The 25,626-nt window shown below is 42.1% G+C and overlaps 1 protein-coding gene across 2 annotated transcripts in view; it reads right to left on the reverse strand.

Moving 5' to 3' along the window:
• Positions 1-25,626, reverse strand: part of BCKDHB (branched chain keto acid dehydrogenase E1 subunit beta) — a 262,858-nt gene that overhangs the window by 76,684 nt on the left and 160,548 nt on the right. The window contains exon 9 of one of the 2 annotated variants that reach the window (XM_075597956.1): positions 297-383. The exons of the other annotated variant lie outside the window; for it this stretch is intronic. Within the exon in view, the coding sequence (XP_075454071.1) occupies positions 297-383 (87 nt within the window). The remainder of the gene's footprint in view (positions 1-296; positions 384-25,626) is intronic. 2 annotated transcript variants of the gene reach the window in all.

Here is a 25,626-nt window from a genome sequence, read left to right on the forward strand (position 1 = left end):
AAAAGAACTTCTTCCTATGAGTAAAACCTCTTTTTGCTCTATGTTTGATTCAACAACTTGTTAAAAAAATGTCAAAGATACTTTTAGAATAGAAAGTTGCAATGCAATGTGGGATACATTTAGTAACAATAAAAGCGTGTGTTATGATTGTTCCTGCATATGATGCTTTTCCATCCATGTAGTGCTGGTATAATCAGAAACGAACTGTTACTAGCAGAAATAAATAAAACTAATCAGAAGTGGCTTTTTAATCAGTATTTCACACACAAAAGCTTTAATTTCATAAAACAACTTACCTGTACTGTAGCACTAATTTCCGATGCAAATCCTCCTGTTACCGGAGCCTCGTGACTGATTAATAAGCGCCCAGTCTTTGCCACTGACTGAAAGAAAAAATGTGTTTGAAATTTACATGGCACAAACATTGAAGGCTTATTTTACTCAAATCAGAGTTGCTGCATTACTGTCACAGTGACAGCGCTTCCAGCACACGTAACGTAATGCATTAAAAATGATGGGTGGTATCTGGTATTCTGTAACGCACTAGGGTCTAAGGTATAGCCATACACTGGAGCTAGGGTGTCCCTTCAAAGAGGCGATATATAAAAAAGAATGACAGGGCACTCCGGATTTTTTAAACTATTTATGAGCCAAATATTGCTACGACATTTCGACCTGCATAGGTTAAAATCAAGTGAAAAGTGGCTATGCAGGTCAAAACATCATAGCAATATTTGGCTACTAGTTTTAAAAATCTGCAATGCCCTGTGATGCTTTTCTATATCATGTACCTTGGATTACTTACAGGCCATCCCTGATTGCAGGAGCACCGGTAACTGTATTTCTTGACTTTGTTTATGGTGTGCAGCAGACTTCCCTATTTTGCATGGACTATCCCTTCAAAGCGGTGACATTAAAAAACAAAAAAATAAATGATATATAAATGATATAAATATATATATATAAATGAGATATATATATATATATCTATGTTGTATATCTGCTTAGATATATAGAACTATCGCCGAAATAATCACCCCAAAAACAGAAAAAAAAACATTAAAGGGAAAGCATAAAGGTCCAGGGCACAGATACAGAGGACTTTGTGCACTCTTAAATAAAGTTAAGTCTAAGTACGGGGGCTGTGTGATCGCCCGCAGTCCATCTGTGCCTACCAGGAGACTCAAGTTGGCTGCCGAGCACACGCGGCAGAGTTAACTCACATTCCTGGGTCAAACCCAGTGGAGGGTGGTAAGAGGGAGACCCACGATATAGTGCAGCCGAGAGGTAGCAGAGCCCCGTAGATAACGGAGGGGTAACCAGCCGCTCCTCTTACAATTGTATTTTGCCGGGGTCACAAGATGATGCCGATCAACGCATGAGGTGTTGGGCCCGCCACGTGAGCGAGAGCCTGGCTGACGGAAGTGTGGCCACAGCAGGTGTTTCCCCAGAAGACTTGGGGGGCATCGTGGGTTCTGGAGCGGGGAGGAGGTCCGTTCTGAGTGAGAGAGGCCACCGACAGAGGGAGAGCGCGCTTGTGCGGACGCCGAGCAGCAGCTTAACTCAACGTAAAAGCATACATCACCTAAATAAATTCAGCTCCAACTATAAATAAAAACTTGTCGTCCAATAACACTTATGCTAACCACCCCAAAAAAAAAAAAACTGGCAACCCCGCCGGAGGCCTCCCTTTCCAAAAAACGCAGTATTGGGGCTAAAGTTCAAGAAGCGTCTGTCGCAGGCGAAGACGATGATCCAGAACCAAACTCAGAGGAAGAAGTAGACACCCCACTCACTCGTAAAGAAATGTTGGTATTTGTGCAAGATATCAAAAATTCTTTTCACTCTGAAATACAGAATATTCATCACAGCCTCAAGGACGAGATAGCGTCTATAAGGGACCATATTGCGGACTTAGAGGAGAAGGTAGATACCACTGTCCTTGCTCAGGACTCCCAGGCCCAAGAAATTCATGAACTAAAAAGACATGTTAAAATAATTTTTGAAAAATTGGAATATACAGAGAACCGGTCAAAACAGAATAATCTACGGATTATAGGAATAACGGTAGAAGTGGATAACACCCAACTAGACACATATCTTACCCGGCTTTTTACGTCTCTCCTACCAGAAACATCGGGAGATAAAATCCAGGTGGACAGAGCACACAGGCTTCCTAGACCTAAAAATCTTGATCTAGCAAAGTCACGAGATGTGATCACACGTCTACATTACTTCCGTACCAAGGAGGAGATATTGAGAACTGCTAGATCCATCCCAAAGATTGAGCAAGATAACGTCCAACTTCTTATCTTCCCTGATTTGGCCCAAATCACACTGAATAAGGGTAAAATGTAAGCGCAAATCACCAATATACAGCGAAAAAATAAAATTCGCTATCGCTGGGGATTCCCGCTTCTCTCACCAGAAGAAGGTGACGAAAAATTGAGATCACTAGGTTTTACTTGAACCAGAAGACCTGGAGCCCGCCCCCCCCCCCAGCGGGCTTGTCTTCCACCTAAACCACAGCGCACGGTGTGGGTGAAGGCTCCAATTCCAGGGTGAGCGAAAATTAAGCCTATCTGAAAAATCAGAGCAGATTTCACATTAAGAATCAACCAGAGTCAGTATCTCAAGCGGAGATGTGTTCTGGACATAAGTTACAGGTTGATATGTTGTCTACGCCAGAATTCTTTTTCAAAGTTCAGTGGCTGACTTTATATTATATGTTAGGTATTAAAAGTTATGTTCTAGGTATATTTTGTATTCTGTTTTTTCCCCATAGGTTAAATATAAGTTTTGAGATAGCTGGAGACTGATTGCAAGTTGAACTACTTCATGTTTCAAAAACTGAGAAAAGAAAAGGTTATGTAAATAATTACAAGGTTTGATTTCCCCCTCCTCCCCCTTGTTTTGATGTGTATGACTACCCATACAATGCACCCTATATTCTATGGTGTTTTTGCTCCTAAACAAAGGAGCACCACAGCGCTCTGCCTTTGGGCTGTTGCCCGCTCCTTTCCCCCAATGCTAATTTATCCAGTGAACGAGATTGTTTTGCATCACAGGATCCATTTTGGTTGGTCCCCCCAAACAAAGTTTGGAAACCGGGGTCCTCTGTGTATCCCACACTACATTGTCTACCCTTTCCCCATTTCCAGTCCTACAAGTATTTGTCATCATTGTGGTTCAACTTGTGTATGTTTTGGTACATATGTTCTTGCACCAAAATGTTTATGAAGTTTGATTAACTGATTTTTCTGATATGTATATGTTGGCACTCTGTTCATCCACACTATATACCACTGAAATATTACCCTGCCAATTAATATAATTTCTCAAAATACCAAAGGCCTAAACACCTCCCGAAAAAGACGAATAGCTCTGTCGGAGGCCAAAAGACAAGGGGGAGATATAATTATGTTACAAGAAACCCATTTAAAAAAAGGAAACCAGTCATTGCTATTTAGTAATTATTATCCTCTAATTATCATTCATCATCCCCTATGGAAAAAAAATTGAGTGGCTACACTCTTCCATAAAAACTTAAATTTAAAAGTAGATAAAATCAAAACTGTTCTCACTGGAAGAATTTTAGTTATCACAGACTCGTTGGATTATACTTATCAACAATAGTAAATAGCTATGCTCCTAATGAAAACCAAGAGTCTTTCTTCCAGGAGTTAACAAATTTAATACAAATCTGTTCAGAAAAGCTGTCTAATCCTAGCTGGAGATTTAATGCAATAATGGATCCAAATTTAGATAAATCCCCCAGTCCTTCACCATCACAAAAGACAGTTCCTTCTACTCGAGGACTTGTTTCCATGTCCAAGGAATTGATGCTGGTAGACTCCTGGAGATGAAATGAATGTTAAAGTGAAGGATTTTTCTTTCTTCTCCCATCCCCATAATAGTTGTTCACGAATAGACTATATTTTTGTGGATCAACAAATCAGCGATAATATCTCCTCAGCAACAATTGTCCCCTCTGCCTGGTCAAATCACTCGACACTTATGACTAAGCGGAAGAGTCTTACAACCAAAAATAAAACAAGATCGTTGGTGTTTAAACAGATCTTTATTGATGAACCCACAAACTCTGCAATTAATGGAAGAGGAGCTGGCCCAATATTTTGAAATAAATAACTCTCCAAAGGTCTCCTCTTTAACCCTTTGGGAGGCACATAAATCAGTGATTAGAGGCAAGTTGATTGCTCTGGCTTCTTGGAAAAAAAGAAAAGGCAAAACAAATTGAAATACGAACACAAAAATTAACAGAACTCGAATCTATCCATAAAACAAATACCTCCCGGAAAAATGATAGACAAATAATTTCAATAAGAGGCCAATTAAATCTTCTGTTGGTGACAAACGCAGAGAAAGCTACTGTATACGATGGACTCAACAGACAATCACAAAAAAGCAATAAGGCAGATAAAATGCTTGCACGCAAGTTTAAACAAAAACAAGCAAAGACCAAAATCCACAGAATATACACCAAAAACAGTCTGGTATCTCACAACCCTAAAAGTATAAGTGAAGCATTTAGAGAATATTATGTATCCCTCTATAATTTACCTGGACCAATGGAAGACTCGGCTAAAAATAAAATAGCAAAAAGAAATTGAGAATTTCTTAGAATGCAAACTCCCAACATAAACCAAATGATATAATAAACCTTGAAAAAAAACTATAGAGCTGCTTGAAATTTTGGAGGCAATCAAATCCCTGAAAACTGGGAAGGTCCCATGTGGATTTTCTATTCTTCATTACAAAAAAAACAAAAATCCATAATACTCCTCCCATATTTAACAAAGTATTTTAACAAATAGTGAAATCAACAACTCTGTCTGACCCTTTCCCAATATTAAATGGAACCGTTGTCCCCTTTGTTGTTTGCCTTGGACATAGAACCATTAGCTTGCCGGATAAGAATGAATCCCAATATTACTGGTATTTGTCGAAAAGGAGGAATTCAAGATGGCTCTTTTTGCAGTTGATATACAGTACTATTGACACTTTCAAAACCTCTCATCTCACTCCCTAATCTTTTTCATGTTTTATCGGAAGGTGGTTCCCTTTCAGGATACAAAATTAACCATACAAAATTCTTGGCCCTTAATATAAATCTCCCTAAAAAAAATGGTAATATTACTCCAACTTCATTCCGATTTTAAATGGAATCCGAACTATATTAAATATTTAGGTGTCCAAATAACTAAAGATTACTCTACATTATACAATACACATTTTAAACCTTTTTCATATCAAATAACAAAAGATCTGGCTACCTGGAACCCACACATAATATCCTGGTTTGGGAAGATAGCAACTAATAAAATTAATATTCTACCTAGACTCCTCTATCTTTTTCAAACGCTCTCAGTTAAAATCTGCCAGAAAGATCTAAATAAGGTACAAAAGAAAATATTGAAATTCGTATGGCAAAATAGACACACCAGAGTTCGCAAGGGACTCCTCTTCCTTAATGTTACGTTTATGTCTAAAGCACTTATTCCCATGATCTGTTATTTATATTATCTGTTATTTATTTGATTACCACATGTATTACTACTGTGAAGCGCTATGTACATTAATGGCACTATATAAATAAAGACATACAATACCATACAATATTCTTTATAAATCAAAAATCAGAAGGAGGACTAGCTCTCCCGAATTTACAAAAGTGTTACAGAGCAGCTCAATTAGGGCAATTAATTAGCTGGCATGCAAACCCAGCAGATAAAACATGAGTTGAGCTAGAAAATTTGATTTGCTCCCTATTTGAAATTAAGAATCTCCTTTGGCTTAACAAAAAAATGTTGTGTGTGTGCCGATCTCGCGCATTTTAAGTGAAACTTCTTTGTCTTTTGTCACAGAAATTGTATTTGTAATGGTGATGTTTTTAATTAAAAATCAAAACAATTTTAGAACCAAAATGCACTAAAGTTTGACTAAGAACGCGTGTTTTAGCTATTTGCACTTCAATATCTATAGTAACTGAATTCCGTGTGTGTGTGTCTCTCTGTCCCCTGACCCCCTCTCTCCTGACTCCCCCCACCCACGGCAGAGCTGCAGACAAGGGGGGCGGGATCTGTCTTAGTCTCCCACCGGCACAGCTGCGGACACGGCTTTGAGTGTCCTGCTGCAGCCAGCCTGCTGTTGGTGAATTCTGCCGGAGCAGCCCCCCTCTCCACCCCCCTCCCCCCCCGCCAGAGATATTGAGACACAGCCAGAGCAGCCCCCCTCTACTTCTCCCCCCGGAGGTACAGAGTCACGACCGGAGCCGCCCCCGCCCGGAGCAGCCCCCACTCTCTCCCCCAGGCGGAGCCCCGGACACGGCTGTGTGTCCCCTGCTGCAGTCAGCCCCCAGCGGAGGTACGGGAAGGTGCTCGGCGGCCCACTGGGGGGGAGGGTATTTGGCGCATCACCGGGGGTGAGGGGTGGTGCATCTGTGTGTGTCCCTCTGTCCGTCCAGCGCTGACTCCTACTGATGGAACCTGGCAACACCGACTGCCTCTTCTACCAGGAGTGATTTCACTTCCATCACCACTGACTTCCGTCTCCAATCAACTGCATTCACACCTCTAAAGAAATTTCACTTAAAAAATCTAGACAAGCTCGGATTTACAAGAATCCGGTGATATCTTTTGCCTGTAATCTCTGGGACTCTCTTAAATCCAGGTTCCAGTTAACTGGCCTCCCTTTACTCCTGCAACCTCTGTTAACGGACCCCTCCCTTCCTTTTTATATGGGTAACCAACAATCCAACCCTTGGACTCAAAAAGGACTCCCAAGAGACAACGATATTCTTATTCATTGGACGGTCCCCTCCTTTGCGTCATTACAAATTAGTCATGATATTCCCTATTTTTTTTTTAGCTTTCTCCAGATCGGACACTATATCCAATCTATCTAAAATCAAATTGATCCCACAATCTAACTTTGTATGAGGATTGGTGTTTACAACAGTTCGCTACAAAGGGTATTATCTCCACGCTATACCATAACCTGACTCTCATTAAAAGTAACCAAACTCCTGATAAATATATGATCTCCTGGGAGAAAGATTTAAATGCCAATTTAGATCTCAATATATGGAAAGATATATGGGAGGCCACCTCCAAAAATTCATTGTGTGTAGTGATCAAGGAGAATATCTACAAGCTCATATCCAGATGGTACATGGCTCCTACTAGGTTAAACTCTTTTTTCCCAGGTGTCTCCCCATTATGTAGGCGTAATTGTGGTGAAATGGGGAATATACTGCACATATTTTGGTCATGCCCAAAAATCTAGCCATTATGGAGGGAAGTGTTCACCCTAGTATATAGGATCTTGGGGATCACTGTTTCCCACGATCCATTATATAAATTGCTAGGAAAACCAATGGACAACCAAAATAAAAAGGAAGACAAAATTATTTCCCAAATTTTAAATGCCCCTAGGTGCACAATCGCCAAGAATTGGAAACAATCTACCCCTCCACCTCTAAACAAATAAACAACAACATCTGGCATATAGTTTATATGGAAAAGCTCTCTGCTTATCTGAATGGCTCTACCTCACAATTCTCAGTGATTTGGGCCCCTTGGTTCCGCATGCGGGTATATCCCCATATTTAGATTAAAACATACTGAACGTTCTGAACTGATGTTCATCATATTGTATATGTACAAATGCTGTATCCTTCCCTTTTCCCCAAATTCCTCCCCCAATGTGACTTTACCAGATTATATGTATCAATGTAGTCCAACCCCTTTTTTCTTTTTTTTTATGTATCCCCTTCCCTAAATTCTGAAAAATGATTAATAAAAAATTTAAGTAATAAAAAAATAAAAAAATGTGTTTCAAGGAGACAAACAGGCCAGATTTAGTAAATTGTACTATTCCCTAAGAAACTTCTAGCGCTAGAAGACAGTGTATGGCCCATTCACTTGAATGGGCTATCAGAGGTCTTCCGGTGCTTGGTATCTTATGACATACTGTAGCACCACATAGTATACTGTATTTCCCATTATGAGGGATTAATGAAACAGAAGAAAAGATCAAAGCTATAGTTCATTACTCCAACGATTATACTGATTTATGATAATTATAGCAGATGTTCTGTATTTTATTGCAGTTTCTCTTTTAGTTGTACTGATACCTTTATGACTTGAAGCGCTATGTACATTAATGGCGCTATATAAATAACGACTTACAATACAATACAATACAATACTTGCTAGACTATTTTTTTCAGATGAAAAAACACTTGTGAGTATCCGGACATTTATTATTCCATCCAGCCAAGTGTAATAATGTAACAACTCTTTACTTGTAAAGATATAAAACTACTGTAATTATTACATTCAAGGTTATCAATATATTGGTATTTGTTACTTTATGGGATCCCTGTTTATAAATGGAGTGTGCACTTTGCTTCTGGAGTTTATAAACCAACACAAAAATGTATGTACTTTATGTTGGGTTAGTCAAATATGAGAAAAAGGCTTAGGAGAACTAGAGGGTCAATTGTACCAAACACAACACTTGCCAAGTGTTGAACAGTGGATTTTGAGTTTTTAAAAAAAGTGTAGAAAATGTAGAAACCGATTATTTAGAATACTGGATCATATATGCATTTTTGCTCAAAAAGAAACACATTCCCTTTATTTTATTACTAGCCCAGTAACGTATGTGTATACTAGCAGAATGACTGTCTGACTTTGCTGCGCTTATTGTATTATTATAATTCCCTGTACTGTATTGTCTTTGTGAAGCGCGCAGTACACGGTTTGCGCTATATAAATAAAGATATACATATCTGGCTTTACTCAAAGGCTATATAGGTTTCATACTTTTATTCTGGATCTGCACGATTAACAAAATAAACAGGCTGAAGGACTAAAACCCAACGTATCTTTTAACCAAACTTCCTATTCCTTCACACATCAATTAATACTGCGTGTATTGCCCAAACTTAAATGATATATTACAAGTTTGTTATTCCACAAGGAAGAGGTTTATATTGTGTGGTTCACTAAACATGTCCTAATAAATTTAGTCTGACTGAAGCTGAAATGGTTGAATTATTTCCAAATGGAGAATATGACACAGCGTTAGACCACAAAAATTATCCTAATTTAAAAAAAAAGTAAAAAATAAGAGGGAATAAGAGCTTTTCACAGCACTTTAGAGCTGCAGTGTAGTAGCAGATACTCTCCCTTAACCTAACTCCACATGTTCTCAGTGCACTCTCCAAGTGATTTCTGTGCTCACAACTTAGTAGCACTTTTCTGCACTGTACCATTTGTCTGAATGGAGACTACGCCTCCACAAAAACATATGTGCAGACAAATTAAATACATCTCTTATTAATGCAAAGCAACCTGGAGTGACAACCTGTGATGTATGTTGTGAATTCTGAATGTGCATACGCTGTGAGAATGTGTGTGTGGGAGAGATACTGCTTCCACTTCTAATTTACAACTAAATACAATTAACAAAATACCTAGCTATTTTACTACTATCCTGTCTTATCGAGGTTGACTTGACTTGTGCAGTGGAAGTGAAGCGCAAACACTTGTGCAATAGCACCGGGAACCTGGCTTTGAATCAGGAGTGCTTTAGTACTCAGCCCTATATTTCAGGGGTAGACAACTGCAGTCCTCAAGAGCCACCAACAGGTCAGGTTTTAAGGATATCTCTGCTTCAGCACAGGGGGCTCAATCAGTGGCTCAGTCCCGGACTGGAGTTGGCCACCCCTGCTCTATTTGAAAGCGCATAAGTGTATAATTTCCCCACTTTCTCTCTGAAAAACATTCCTTTGTCCTAATGCAATAGAAGATCAAGAAATCTCTCATAATTCTCCCAAATCTCCTTGATATTAGCTTTCAAATATTCGCCTGTATGCAATGAACCAATTAGAATGGAATGGCAGTGTCGTTGAATCATAAGATATACTTAGTTTTTCACACATAGCTTCTCCATTTTGGCTTTATTTTTGTTAAATAAATCATGACACCGTGTAATATGTCATGTGTTGTTGTTCATCTGAGGTTATATTTACCTAATTTTAAGACCTGCTAAGGAACAGATGATTGTTATTATGTCCTGATGTAAAACCATAGAATTCAAAGAGGGTGTACTTTCTTTTTCACACCACTGTTTGTATGTGTTTGTGGGGGTGTAATATTCATGCATGTGTTGCGGCTCTCGGAATATGTTGGAGAAACACATTTTTTTATAAAATGGCTCTTCTTCCTTGAGAGGTTGCAGACCTCTGGCCTGGCAGAACAGCAGTATCTATATACGGTCGCTGTTGGCTCACAACGTGGTCTCCTTTTTATTGCCCCCAAAAACACAGACCATGTCAATCGTAGATGACCTCACAGGAGACACAGAAAGTAGTTATTCTAAAATGCAAGTCAACCTCTTGGTTGCTGTATTGTTGACACCATGGAATAGTTTAAGGGCATTAACGTGACAATCACTCTATTACTTGCCTTAGGCTAAGGCCCCGGTAACTCTGCTGCACGCGCGCCCATGAGACTGGCGGCGCGTGCAGCCGATTCCGCAGTCTGCAGGGAGCTGCAGACCAAAAGACAGGGGGGGGCGTGACGCGGGAGGGACAGGGGCGCGGCCGTGACGTCACCCGGCAGGTTCGCCCTCATTGGCTGAACCGCCGGGGGGCGTGGCTTAGCGCTCCGTCGCGAGTCCTGCTCTCAATTCTATTGAGAGCAGGAGCAACTCGCACCACAGCGCTGCGGTCCTCCCTCGCAGCGGGCCCGGCGCCATTGAGGGGAGGGCTCTTGTCCCTGCAGCGTCCGCCACAGCGGGCGCTGCAGTTGCCAGCGTGGTCCAGGCCTTAGCCGTATTTATACTTAGAGTGTATATCCGATTTGAAAAGTAAGGCTCACAGTCTGGTATTTGCAGCATATTTTCCCTGCTCTTAATTTGGGGAAGTGAGATTATATTTTCACTCTTCAACTCTTCCAGAACTGCTCCTGTCAAAAGTAGATGGTTGATTTAACCCGTCTAAAATCTTTCTATTTTCTTTACAATATACTGTCTGAAACCATTGTCTAGTCCACTTTCACGTTAATTTTTCTTCTCACTGTCACAATCTGAGTTTATAAATGCTTCAACATGTTTGTGTAGCAATTTTAAATATCCGCTCAGCAGGCGCAGCTCAGGTGTAAAAACAGCAGTCCCATTATGCACAGCACCAGAGTAAATAAGTGAAGCCACTGAAGTTTCCCTGAATATAACAAAAATTCCATTATTCAAAAAGAAATTCTCAATAATGCATATACATATGTACCATAACATTACGTTAAGAATGGCAACATAATAGCTTGATGTAACGCTATGTTGCTTGTTGGCATATACCAAAATGACCAGTGACAGGACAGATGAATTAGGCCTATGTCATCAAGACACTGGTTACTGGTTACATTTGATCACTAAACCCCACACTGGGATTCATTAACCTCGACATGGGTTATCGCACCACAATTCTGCAGAACGGTCATTGACTTGAATGGCAATTAATACTGGCATGCACTGCAATAACCCATATTAGATGTTAGTGAATCTCTCCCCCTTAAACTCAAGGCTCCCCTTTAGATGTGGTAAACAGAGAATCTATATTGTGACTATTGATCTCTGTGAAATATTTCTCACACTGACAGATACTATGACATATCATAGATTACCAAGTCATGGTGATCCAATTACTACAATGAGGGATATGGTAGGTGAACATACAGAATTTCATTACATGACTCCCAAACCATTATGACATTGACGGGATGTCATGTGGTTGTGCTCATATTCTACAGGGAGATTCTGTTTAATCGGAATAGAAGTGGAGAGGGCTCCATATGATCTCTACACCAATAGGTCACATGGTCACTCTCTGATGCTGCCAATCTTCAGAGAGCAAGAGAGTTAATGTAGTTATCAAATCAAAACAGGTCCAACAGGAATTTGCCTTTTGACAAAGGGGCCATGCCTTGGCAGGACTGCAGGTTTATAACACTTTGGCCAAAGAGTTTAACTAAACGACCCATACTTGAGAAGACAGATAATTAAAATAAATAAATAAATATGAAGAGCAGCACATATTTAGGAGGTGTTCCTGCTTTAACCGCTTAAAAATGCAAACATTTAAAAAGTGCACAATATGCAGATGGGGTAAATGGGAAGAGAAGGCCACATAACTTTAGTTTTAAATGTAATTGCATGTGTGCCGCTTTTGAGTCATTATAATATAAACCAATAGTATCTTGGCTATGTTGATGTTTGGTTGCTGATATCTAACAAGCCTTTCTGGTTTTAATTTGTAAATAAAACTTGGAAAACCCCAGGAAACAAATGCTAAAACGTACGTTTTGTCCAAGTCTATCCATTTATCCAAAACCACAAGCCTCTCAACAGTAAGTGAAATAAAAAAAAAATTCTAACAATAGGGTGACCAGATTTACAAAAGTAAAAACCGTGACACATTAAAAAAAAGAGTTATAAAACAAATGACATCACCAAATGCACCCCATCTCCTTTATGTCTCTCCGCCCCCCTCCCCCCCCCCACACACACACTTCTCTCTCCCTCCCATCCCCCCAATCCCTCCGTTATTTCCCTCTCCCCCCATGCTCTCTCTCTCCCCCCCCATCCCACCGTCTCTCTCTACCCCATCTCTCCATGCTCTCTCCCCCCATCCCTCCAGCCTCTCAACCCCCATCCCTGTGTCTCTCTCTCTTTTCCCCATGCTTTCTCTCTCCCCCATGCTGTGTCTCTCTTTCTCTCCCCCATTCTCTGTGTGTCTCTCTCTCCCCCCATGCTGTCTCTCTCTTTCTCTCCCCCCATTCTGTCTCTCTCTCTCCCCCCCACCCCCATGCTGTCTCTTTTTCTCTTCCCCTGTGGCAGGACGGCCTGTAGCCGAGGTCAGGGAACAGTCCACACGTGTAGTTTCAGGATAAATGAAAACGTTCAGTGGCTTTATTTCTCCACAGCATAACATAACATGTGGGTACACTGTCCCTTTAAACAAAAACAAATCCTGCTCCACATTGGGAGAACTGACTAACACTCCAGGCCTATCTAGCAGGCTGGCTGGCTAAACCATTTACCAAACCGTAAGTGTATTTTAAGCAGTCAGGAAAACAAATGAACAAGTCTTACTTTGGTTGAAGTAGTTAGTTTGGTGAATCCGTCTGGCTAGCAGCTCACATAGCAGAGTTCTCTGGTCTAAGGCAGCCAGCTACTGCCAGTAACAACATCCTTTTATACCTTGCTGGTTAACAGGTGTCAGCTTACCTCCTGATTACCTAGCTTCCTCCTGAGTTAACCTTCTGAGTGCTGGATGAAGCACTCAGACATATGTTTCCCAGGCATAACTGATAGGGGTTGACTTCACCCTGTCACACCCCCCATGCTCTCTCTCTTTCTCTCTCATGCTGTGTCTCTTTCTCTCTCATGCTGTGTCTCTCTCTTTCTCTCTCATGCTGTGTCTCTCTCTGTTCTCCCATGCGGTGTCTCTCTCTGTTCTCCCATGCGGTGTCTCTTTCCCCCCATGCGGTGTCTCTCTCCCCCATGCGGTGTCTCTCTCTCTGGTATGTGTCCATTCTGGACCCTACCCTTCACTGTGGAACATGAGAACATGAGTAGGGGGGAAGCCATCTTGAGCCCTGGCAGCAGACACCTCTCACTCTCGGGTCTCACTGCTGGGTCTCACTGCTGGGGCTCTGCTTAAGCTAACCCTGCCCCCACCCTCTGCAGCTGCAGGCTCAGCCTCCTCTTTGACAGCATTCTCTGCTCTCTGCTGCCCTCCCTGCTATGATGGTCAAAACCGGGACAGTCACAAAAAAACGGGACATTTTAAAGAATATCATACAGCCGGGACACACATTAAAAAAAACGGGACTGTCCCTCCTAAACCGGGACATCTGGTCACCCCAACAATGAAATAGTACTGATATTAATCCCCACAAAATAAATGCAGATTCTATATTCATATTGTTTATCTGCAATAAAAATACTAATAAAAGGTAAACAAAAGAAACAAACCTACGAAAATTACAGAACAGTTAAAGAGAAGTACATACATTTTTGATAAGTGATCGCAATGAGGGCAAAAATATCAGGCCGTGGGGAAGAAAAAAAGGGGAAAAAAAACAAACAAGCGAATAAACAACTATTAAATGACAAATGACAAGAATATAATTATATTTGTAACGACGATTGTCTTTATTAAGGATGTGGACACAAAGTATACTAATTGTACAAATCCACCTTTGCCCTATTTATTCAGTAGAGTTGTAGCCATCTACCTAAAAACGGCATTATATACCATTACATGTATATATACACACATACATACAGATGCAACGGCCATAATTCGAACATTTCACGCGTTGTACACCTGGGCATACCCATGTCATGGTTCGTGATTTCTTCCAACTGTACCACGTTAAGACGCGTGTTGACTAGTGTTTTTATCGAGTGCAGAAAATGGCATTTTAGTGTTGTCTGCAATACCGTTAAGAAGCTCAAGTGGGCGATAGCGAGTTGTTGTCTTAAAAATCTAATGGCAATTCAACCTGTCTTTTATTGCCGTACAGTACTTCAAGCGTGTGTAATTGTAATTTGAAGATTAACGTTACGAGTTCATACTGTACAGTGTACATGGGAAAGAAGTTTTCTGAGGCTCCTTAGCCATACACAAATCCTCTAACTGTAGAAGATTAAGCACACAGTATTTTTAACGAATTAAATGTTTTTAATGATTTTAATTATCCGGACATCGACTGGAGCAATGAGATTAGCATTACAACTCAAGGAAAGGTTTTTGGGTGTACTTGAGTACAATTAAATTACCCAAATTGTTGAGCATTCAAGCAGGAGCAGGGCATTACTGGATTTGGTAATATAATTTTTTTTTAAAGTAATAACAAAAATTCAAGTACGGAAACATTTGAAAAGTAGTGATCATAACAAATTTAATTTGAAATAATCAAAAATCATATTACAATCTATGGGATCAACTAAGACTCTTAATTTTGCTAAGGAGGCTTCAATTGCAACAGGAGGAAGCCATAACCTCAATATTAACGAACATTTGGTTAACAGAGGAAGAAGTGCCAAGGGGGCTTAAGAAAATTAAGGTAAATAAAGCACCTAGCCTCGATGGCATGGGTCATAAAGAGCAAAGTTCAGTAATAGCTATACCATATACAGGCTAGTATCAAGATTGATGTAAAGCAGACGTGGTGCCTATATTTAAAAAGGGAGGTGATGCCTATATTTAACAAGGGAGATAGATCACAAGCAGGAAATTATTGACCTGAAAGCCTGACATTAGTTGGGAAGCTAATGGAAGGTATAGTAAGCAATAATATTCAGGAATATCTAATGGATAACATAATTATTTATAATAGTCAGCATGGATTTAGGAGGGATAGGTCATGCCAAACTAACCTTTAGTTTCTTTGAGTCGGTAAGTAGGAATTTAGACCACGTTAATGTAGTTGATGTGAGCTACATAGATTTTGCAAAGGCTTTTGATACGGTTTCACACTAAAGGTTAGTGTACAAAATAAAGGAAATTGTTCCTTTGGGTAAAAATATTTTCAACTGGATCGAAAAGTATAGACAGCAGAGCGTTGTCATAAATTAAACCTTTTCAGCTTAGGCTAAAGTCGTAAAAGGAATACCTTAAGGTTCAGTTCTGGGGCCACTGTTTTTAACATATTTATTTTAATGACTTGAGGTTGGCACAAACAGCAAAGTCTCCATCATTGTTAATGACACCAAGTTGTGTAAGGTAGTAAAATCAGAGCAGGATGTAATTTCTTACAGAAGGACTTGGATAAACTGGAAACATGGGCAGATAAATGTCAGATGAAGTTTAATACAGATAAATGCAAGGTTATGCATTTGGGACATAATTACTGTCGGTCAATCCCTGATGGAGAAGGATTTAGGAGTGCATCTAGACAGCAGGTTAAGCAATAGTGCTCAATGTCAGGCAGTAGCTGCAAAAAGCAAATAAGATATCATCTTGCATAAAACGTGGTATGTTGGAAGGGAAGAAAGCGTCATTTTTTGGAATAACATTTTTGGCACCACTTTATAAAAAACACATTGTGGAAAAAGCAGCCTTTCAGAGAAGAGCCACCAAATTAATAAAAGGGATGGAAGATCTGACTTATGAAAGGCTCGCTAAATTAGACTTGTTTACATTAGATAAGAGGTGTTGAAAAGGGGATATGATAACTATTTACAAATATATTCAGGGTCAATACAAGGAATCAAATATAGCAGAGTTCAATCTATGGACATGTCTTTTCAAACTTATCAACTATGTAACTATATAAAAAAAAATACAATCTCCCCCCTCCCCTCCCCGCTCGGGTTTACTATTGTTTTAAATCATTGGTGCACAAACTGGGGGCGTGAGATTTTTTGGGGGGGACGTGGGCGGTTGCAGAGGTCCCACGCACTTCCCCAAGGCATTTAAATTAAATGCCGGGGGACCGCGCGAGGCCTCTGCAACCTCTACTTACCGAGGTTCACCCGGCTTCAGGACGCGTGACCATAGCAACGTGGCGTCGAATGACGCTGCGGGATCATGAGCCGTCACGGTTGCCACGGTGACCTGACGTCACATGACCCCGCGGCGTCATATGCCGCTGCACGAGGTAAGGGAGGGGAGCGCACCGACATGGGGGCGCAGCAAATAAAGTTTGCGTGCCCCAGCTTTAAAGGGTTAATTATATGGTCTCAGGATCCTAGCATCCCTAGTCGGTCACCTAGCATAGCATGACTGGGTATCATGCAAGTCACTCCTACTGTAGGCAGTAACCAGTGATAGATATATATTAGAAGATTCTAGATTCAGGTTCCTGTAGGAGTGACAGTGGAGGAGCCTCACTGTAAGTTATGTTTAAGCATGTAGTATACGTAGTAAGGATGTCTTATCACCTTTATTATTTTAGTTAGGAAATGTGCCCCTCATAGTACTAGCCCATAGTAGTGGTCAGAGTTTGTCCGCCTGCCCTGAGAAAGGAATATGAATGGTACTCTGGGGTGGAGTCCTTCTGAATAAGGGCAGCGGAGCACCACAGGATTTGTCCGTACTGATAAGCCTCAATGCAAGCCTAACTCCGATATGTAGGGAGGAAGGAAATGCAACAAATGATGGGATACTGCAGGAGTGTGGACATTTTTCAGCCAGCTCTCTTTCCCCCTCCCCCTTACCTAGTGTCCATGGCAACACAACATCATTTGACACCACATTACCATGGCGAAGATCCAGAGGCCTCATGCGCACTCCCAGGCCTTCGGCATGGGGCCTCTGTGACGGCCGCGCCCGCCCAGAAAATCTCGCTCGTGCCCCCCAGTTTGCACACCACTGGATACTAGACCCGATGATAGGGCTATCCCTACCAAGGGTCCTGGTGGGAAGGAGGCAACTCCAAACGCAAGGCAAGGGACTACCATGCAGACCAATACAAGTGGTAACAAGCCTATTTCCTCCCTATATAGTAATTAGAACTATCAGGGAAGATTGTATATGCGACAGTATTATGTGATACTCATTGTCTGAAGAGAAGATGTCTTTGTATGTGAAGCTTAATCAATGGAATGAATAAAGTTCTGGTTTGTACCAATAAAGTTCCTGGCAACCTTCATTATCAGCTCTTAGCATGAACACCCAGTCTGCATCCTCAGAAGGTAATAGGAAAGGAATAGCACCACACTGTAAATAAACCACCTAAATAAGCTGGGTAAGGAGGGGGGGTCACAAAAAAAAAATGCAATATTCCAAAATAATACTATACAAATGTCATAAAAATAGTTTTAGACCTTTTTCATTCTGCTATAACTGATAAAATGCTTCCCACCCCTCATGTTTATTGTAGTGAACCAATGTACACCAGAGTTGTCATTAAAAATATCCAATCCGGGAGGCGCATGCGCGACGGCATAGAGTATGGACGTATAAGTTTCATGCTCCGTGTCCCGCTCAAGAAATAATTAATAAAAAAACCATAAAAACGAGTAAAAAAACAGCAGAAATAACTCAGATATACAATACAAGATAGCAGGATGTCCAAAAGAGGGGTGCGAGTAACAAAGAAGAAAGGATTACCAGAATACTTCGGTAGACCGCGGCCGAGCAGAGCGGCGTCAGAAATGGCGCCGATTTCAAATGCGGGCTCAGAGTCAGAGCCGGACGGGGAAGGAGTAGAAATCTCTGAGCAGGGAATGGGACCGGTCCGGCAGTGCGACTTTATGAGGTTGTACAACGACCTGCGGTCCATGCTACAGACGGAGATGAGGTATCTCAAAAAAGAGGTATCTGGCCTAGGAGAAAGGACGGGGGTCCTCGAGACGAAGGTGGATCAATCCATCAAGGCCATTAAAAAACAGGACAAAAGGTCCGGGGACTTACAAGCACAAATTAATTAGATTAATGAGATCCGAGACAGACAGGAGGACGCGGAGAACCGCGATCGGAGGAATAACCTGAGGATCAGAGGAGTGCCAGAGACAGTCCTGGACTGCGATGAATTGATCTCGCGGTGGATGGAGTCAATACTGCCTGAGTCACAGCAAAACCTGCTAGCTATGGACCGTTGCCATAGGGCACTAAGGGCCAAACCGCTGCAAAATGAGCAGCCAAGAGACATTGTAATCAGGATGCATTACTATAGAACAAAGGAGGCTGTGCTCCAGAAAACAAGACCACTACCGGTAGTGGAGTTTGAAGGGGCACGGCTACTAATATTTCAAGATCTCTCCCCAGTAACGTTGGCGAGGAGGAGAAGCTTGGGCCCCCTAACCAAAACCCTGAGAGATAATGGGATGAAGTATCGGTGGACCTTCCCCTTTGGCCTGTCGGTGACGAGAGGCGGCAAGACCATGACAATTAGAGAGCCAGAGGAGGGCACTGCCTTGATCCACAAGCTAGGGCTCGGGGAGGCCCCTGTGCACGCGAGCCCCCAAGAACCGGCCCTGGACCCAATATGGTCACAAAGCCCCAAGGCACCAAGAGCGAGAAGAGACAACTAACGTTACTCAGTTTTAAAGTACACGAAATGTCCCCAGCAGTTACAGACAGCGTGCAAGCTATTAGCCCGTTTTAAGGCAATAATCGCACGTCACCAAAGACTCATCCATCGAGACCTACAAAAGAAATAAAAGTACCTGGAATCGCTGGCCCTCAAAGTGGAGAAAGCATGGTCTCCAAAGATGGCGGTGGAAATGGAAGCACCGCTAGATCCACGCTGAACCGCAGGAGCAGGAAGGAAATGGAAGGCGGGAACTTGGAGAGAGCGCGAACACCTCCGTCCGGTCGAGCACTGGAATCCAAAATGGCGGCGGAGCGGAAGGACGTCATCACCTTGGGTCGGAAGATCGGACGCCATCTTGGAGGGGGCAACCTCGGCAGCATACAACGAACGCAGATGACGACAGAACGAGGGCGACGAGATACACAAGGACCCGAGAGGTGGCCGTGCAGTGCCGGACCGGCATTTGCTCATTTAAAGAGACATAATGTTAGAGAAAGTAGCGGAAGGGGTAGCGGAAGGGGTAGCGGGAGGGGTAGCGGGAGGGGTAGCGGGAGGGGTAGCGGAGGAAAGAGGAAGTGGCGGAGAACAGTCGGGGCAGGTTAATAGTAGAAAGAAGAAGCAGGTTATAAGAGGAAGTAAAGTAGAAGAAGCACAAGAAGGGTAAGGTAGGTTAGAAGGATGGAAGGGATAAGGAGGCAAGGGGATAAAGGAGAGATGAGGGAAGGAAGGCAAGATGAAGGAGGTGGAGAAGGGAGCTAGCAGCGGAAGCAGGGAGAGGGAAGTTAAGATAGGGAGACAGCAGGCGCATAGAAGGGTCAAGTAGGTAGTTAAAAGGGCAATGCAGGTGATGAGGGACGAAGCAAGAAACACTAGAGAAGGTAAGATGGGAAGAGATAGGAAAGAACAAGAGGGATGAAAGGCGAGGAGCTGAAAAGGAAAAGACAGATAGATGGGAAGTAAGGTAGGGAGCAATAGACTGACAGTAACACAGTGCAGCGAATCGAATCCCAAAGCACATAGGGGGCCAGTGGGGGGGGGAAATAAAAGGGGATTTAAAAAAAAAAAAATAATAATAAAAATAAATAAATAAATAAAATAAAAAAATAAAAAAATAAAAAAAAAATAATAATAAAGGAAGCAAGTATTGCTGAGGAAGGTCCAGGACTCGAGAGTCGATGGTTCAAGAACAATGAGAGGGGATCAATACGTTTTCATATGGTTTCAGTTTTAAAGTTAAGTTGTAGAGCGGGACGGGGGTAGGGAAAGGCCCTGCTCTTACGTCCGTGTGGGCCGTGCGTTAGGTACGGGAAGGGAGGTCCTTCGTTAGCCTAATGAAGTCCTTTGAGCCTGAACAGCTGGAGATTGTCCAAGAAGTCGGTACTAGCCCTGCAGATCGGGCTGGAGCTCAAAGGCGGCAGTCTCGGAGCAGGAGGAGGAAAGGAGAAGCACCGAGAAATGTCAATGTATTTTAAATGTGGTCTTGTGTCAATGTTCCCCCAGGTTCCCCCTTTTGTGTGTTCCCCACCTCTAGTTTCCTCAGGAGGGTGGATCGGATGGAGCAAGAAGAGAAGAAGCGATGAGGAGACTTGGCATGCGAGGCCAATAAGAAAACGACAGATCAAAAGGCGGAAATCCACAAATGAGTAAGGAAATAGTCTTGCTATCGCACAATGTTAAGGGTTTTAATAGCCCAGCTAAAAGAAGGGTTGCATTCAGGGACTATAAGCGGAAGGGAGCAGAAATATTGTTCATACAAGAAACACATTTCTCTAGGAATAATCAGCCGAACTTTCTAGATAAAGATTTCCGGACGAGCTTTCGGTCCGCTGCACAAGTTAAAAAGAGAGGTGTAGCCATTTTAATTCATAACAAAATACCATTTATAGCAGACAAGACATACGCAGACAGAGAGGGACGGTACATAATAGTGACCGGAACTATTCAAGCCCACCCCATCACGTTAGCGACAGTATATGCTCCATGTGAATCTTCCAACGACTTCTTCACAGGGTTTTTCTCTAAGTTACACAAAGTAGCGACAGGTAATATCATTCTGGCAGGAGACTTGAACCGAGCGCTTAACAGCAATTTGGACAGATGCTCTAACACTAACAAAACCCACAGACAGGACGTACTAACTATATCAAATGGGATGAGACAGTGTCAACTCTTAGATATTTGGAGGGAACAACACCAGGGAATAAAGAATACACGTTCTACTCCAATCCACACAACAGTTACAGTAGGATAGATTACTTCCTTGTGTCTAATAGAATGGTCCCTGGGATCTCGCGGTCAGGGATACATGATATTTCATGGTCTGACCATGCATCAATAGAGCTGCGATGCAACTTAATTCCTCTAGACAGACCCAGAGCGAATTGGAAACTAAATGAGATCCTGTTAAAAATACCGGCTGTAGAAAAGGAGGTAGGGGACAAAATTGATGAATACTTTCTGGAGAATGAGGGGAGTGTGTCCACACACTCCATGCTGTGGGAGGCCCATAAGGCAACCCTCAGGGGGGTATTAATGAATTTGGCCGCCAAACGAAGAAGGGAAATAGAAAAAAAGATAAGAGAATTAGAAAAACAATTAGCCGACTTTGCAGCCATTCATAAAGCAAACAAGCAAGATCATATTCTGAAACAATTACTGGATACAAAAACAAAGCTCAATCTCCTGCTCTCCTCCCACGCAGAGAAGGAAATGACTTGGTCTAAGCGCAAATTTTATGAAAAAGCTAACAAGGCAGATACCCTACTTGCCAACAAGCTAAAAAATAAGCTTCCAAAGTCCCACATTCACGCAATACGAGCCCAGAGTGGGGAACTGACATCCATTCCTGGGAAAATAGTAGAAGAATTTAAAACCTACTATGAAACACTATATAATGGAGATAAAGTCACCCACTCTCGCAAAACACAAGAGTTGTTACAAACGTTTATGAAAGAGGCAAAATTACCCACACTGAGCAGGGATGAGAGAGAGGCGCTACAAGCTGACTTCACGTTAGAAGAGCTGTCCGAGGTAATGTAATTAAAAACCTCAAACCAGCTAAAGCCCCAGGGCCAGACGGTTTCTCGAACCTGTATTACAAAAAATATCTGAAATTACTGGCCCCTCACATGCTTCGAGTATTTAACGAGATCCTAGCGGGGGCCTCCTTCCCAACTCAAATGCTACAAGCCGCAATATCAGTGATCCACAAACCCGGAAAGGACCCGGCAGACTGTAAGAGCTACCGGCCTATATCTCTGATTAATTCCGACATTAAAATTTACTCCAAACTCATAGCTAACAGAGTGGGTAGCGTCCTTCCCGGGTTGATTCATGCGGATCAAGTAGGGTTTATAGGAGGAAGGCAGGCGGCAGACAACTCCAGGAGAATAATTGACTTGATTGATCTGGCCAAGCAGAAAAATATTCACTCCATGGTGCTAAGTCTGGACGCAGAAAAAGCCTTCGACAGAATAGACTGGCCCTACCTAACAGCGACGCTTAGGGAATTTGGTTTTGAAGGATGCCTCCTAAAAGCCATTATGGCTCTTTACGAGAGCCCAACGGCCCTGGGTGAGACATCAGGGATACCCCTCCGAGCAATTTAACATTAAAAGTGGAACAAGACAGGGGTGCCCGTTGTCCCCGCTGTTGTTTGCCCTGTGTATTGAGCCCCTGGCAGCCCACATCAGACTTAGTCCAGATATTGCAGGAATTTCGATCGATGACCAAACACACAAAATAGCCTTGTATGCTGACGACGTCATTTTGACGCTTTCAAAACCTCTCACATCCCTGCCCAATGCATTTGAGGTATTAAGTAAATTCAACAAAATCTCGGGGTTTAAAATCAATCAGGCCAAATCAGAAGCCCTCAACATAAACCTACCCAAAGAGGTGGAGAAATTGATAGAAATAAACTTTAATTTCAAGTGGCAACCCTCCGCAATCAAATATTTAGGGGTATATATCACAAGGGACTACAAAACAATATACAAAGCCAATTATCCCAGGTTAATTAAGACGTTGAAAGAGGATCTCCGAACCTGGATGAAAGGTAGTATTTCATGGATTGGGAGGATTCATAGCTTGAATATTAACCTCCTCCCGAGGATGTTATATCTCTTCCAGAGTCTACCTGTACCCTTAGTAACAGCAGACATCCTCTCTCTACAGTCCCAAATTATGAAATTCATTTGGAATAAGAGAAACCCAAGAATTGCAAAGGGGATCTTAAAGAGACCCACCGGTAAAGGAGGACTAGCGGTACCTTGCTTGATAGCTTACTATAAAGCGGCCCAACTAAGTCAAATTACGCAGTGGCACATGGACCCACAACTAAGGAGATGGGTTGAATTAGAGAAACTTTGCTGTGCACCTATTGATATACATAATGCGATCTGGATACCCAAAAAAGGATCAAACTAGATGGGCACGCCACTTCAGACCATAGTCAATTCATTAAAGGTATGGGAGGCCACCAAATTCAGATGTAATCTAACTCCAAGGACTCACTTATGACACCGATTATTGGCAACTCAGACTTCGCTCCAGGCCTGAATAGAAATAATTTGTTAGCTTGGTAACAGTCGGGCATTACACGACTCAAGGATCTGGAGGGTAAAAAATATATACAAACCTTTGATCAAATTAAAGCCGCAACGGCGATATCAAATAAGGAATTTTTTAGATACCTCCAGATCAGAGACTTTTATAATAAAACCCCAATTAGGCCTATAAGAACTAATTTCAAGCAGCTGTGTTCTAGGGCTACGGACACAAGGGGACTAACGTCTAGAATGTACAGGGAAGTGATTTGTCCAAAGACCCACAATGACCACCGACTCACGTACATTAGACAGTGGGAGGCAGACTTAGGCGAGATGTTAGAGGACGAGGAGTGGGACAAGATCATACAGGGAGCGGCGAAAAGCTCTATATGCACCACATTAAAGGAAAATGCATATAAAGTCCTTATGCGCTGGTATTATACCCCGTTAAGGTTAGCTAAATTCGTCAGAGGCCACTCCCCGCTCTGCCCAAAGCAGTGTGGGGAGGTGGCGGACCTGCGACACATGCTGTGGTCTTGTAAAAGAGTGGTCCCGATTTGGGAGCAAATTCGAGATTGGCTACAGAGGATTCTCGGTTTGGAGATCCCCCTGGACCCGTGGTTGTTCCTATTGGGCAGACGGATCCAGGGTATATCAAATGCGACGCATAAATTGATCGTGCATTTGGCAACCGCCACTAGGTGCGAGATCGCAGCATTATGGAAGCAGCAGGAAATACCAATCATCCCCACAATTAAAAATAGGATTTGGCATGTCTGCCGGATGGAGCAATTAACGAGTCTAGTTAATGACACCGGCGAAAATTTTCTAAAAGTCTGGTCGCCTTGGTTGGACCAGACAGATATCCCAGGGGTAAGTACTACAACAATCTTTCAGTAATAGCAACAAATGCGTTCTCCTTTGAGGGTAGCAAGACATGACCGCACATAGGGACGGACAGGTAGGCAGACAGAAGACGACGGTCCCGACCACACTAAGGGGAGGGATATGCCGGGCACAAGCTAAAACCCCCCCCGCAAAAAGGGGGGAAAAAAGAAGGAAATTAAACAAAACAAAATACATCAGAATGCAACTCTACAAGAACCCAAGACAGAGCCAATCCGCCTCAGAGATCGACAACCCACCCCGCACAATGACTCCCCAAGCCCTCCCCCCGCCCCCCGCCCTCCTCGGCCCTGTTTCAGGTACGTCTGGTGTGTCATGTCTTGTGTGTTAGGTAACCCCCAATGTTCGTCATGTTTAATGTGGTATTCCTTGTTTTATTAAGAAAAGAATTGATGTACCCTACAATGGGCTGTGATATAATGTATGTTTGTAAACATCAATAAAAAATTGAAGTTGAAAAAAAATTTAAAAAATTAAAAAAATATCCAATCCAATTTGTATTTCAAACACCAAATGTATTTACATTGAAATTTGTGTAACAAAGATTTAGGCTTAATCCCTACAGTCATAGATATAATATGGTATATGGATTCAGCAAACTAGACTTTAATCAATATCTGAGATCTGACTCCAAAAGACTACTAATGGTCCCAAGGTTCAGCAAAGTATCCGTCCGCTCCTACTCTTACCGTGTACACCACAACTGGAACAATCTACTGGAGACTCTCAGCCGCCACCTGTCTAAGTTCTTTCAAAACTAAAGCTGTCTCACATTTTAATCTGCTCTGTAATGGTTACATACGCCTATAATATATATTATCTTTAACTGTGCAAGCAATGTCTTGTATATTATGTAAAACCCTGTTCACTTCATGTAACCATGTATTTGTCATCATAACTCTATGCCCAGGACATACTTGAAAACGAGAGGTAATTCTCAATGTATTACTTCCTGGTAAAACATTTTATAAATAAATAAAAACATGCTGTTATGCTAAGCGAGTTATTTGTATTAGTTTTGGGTAAAGATTACATTGCTTGTATTCAGATACAACTAATTCCGCAACTCACTGCAGAAATTTTGTTCCAAAATACGT

The sequence above is a fragment of the Ascaphus truei genome, chromosome 4 (assembly GCF_040206685.1).
Source record: "Ascaphus truei isolate aAscTru1 chromosome 4, aAscTru1.hap1, whole genome shotgun sequence".
NCBI lineage: Eukaryota > Metazoa > Chordata > Amphibia > Anura > Ascaphidae > Ascaphus > Ascaphus truei.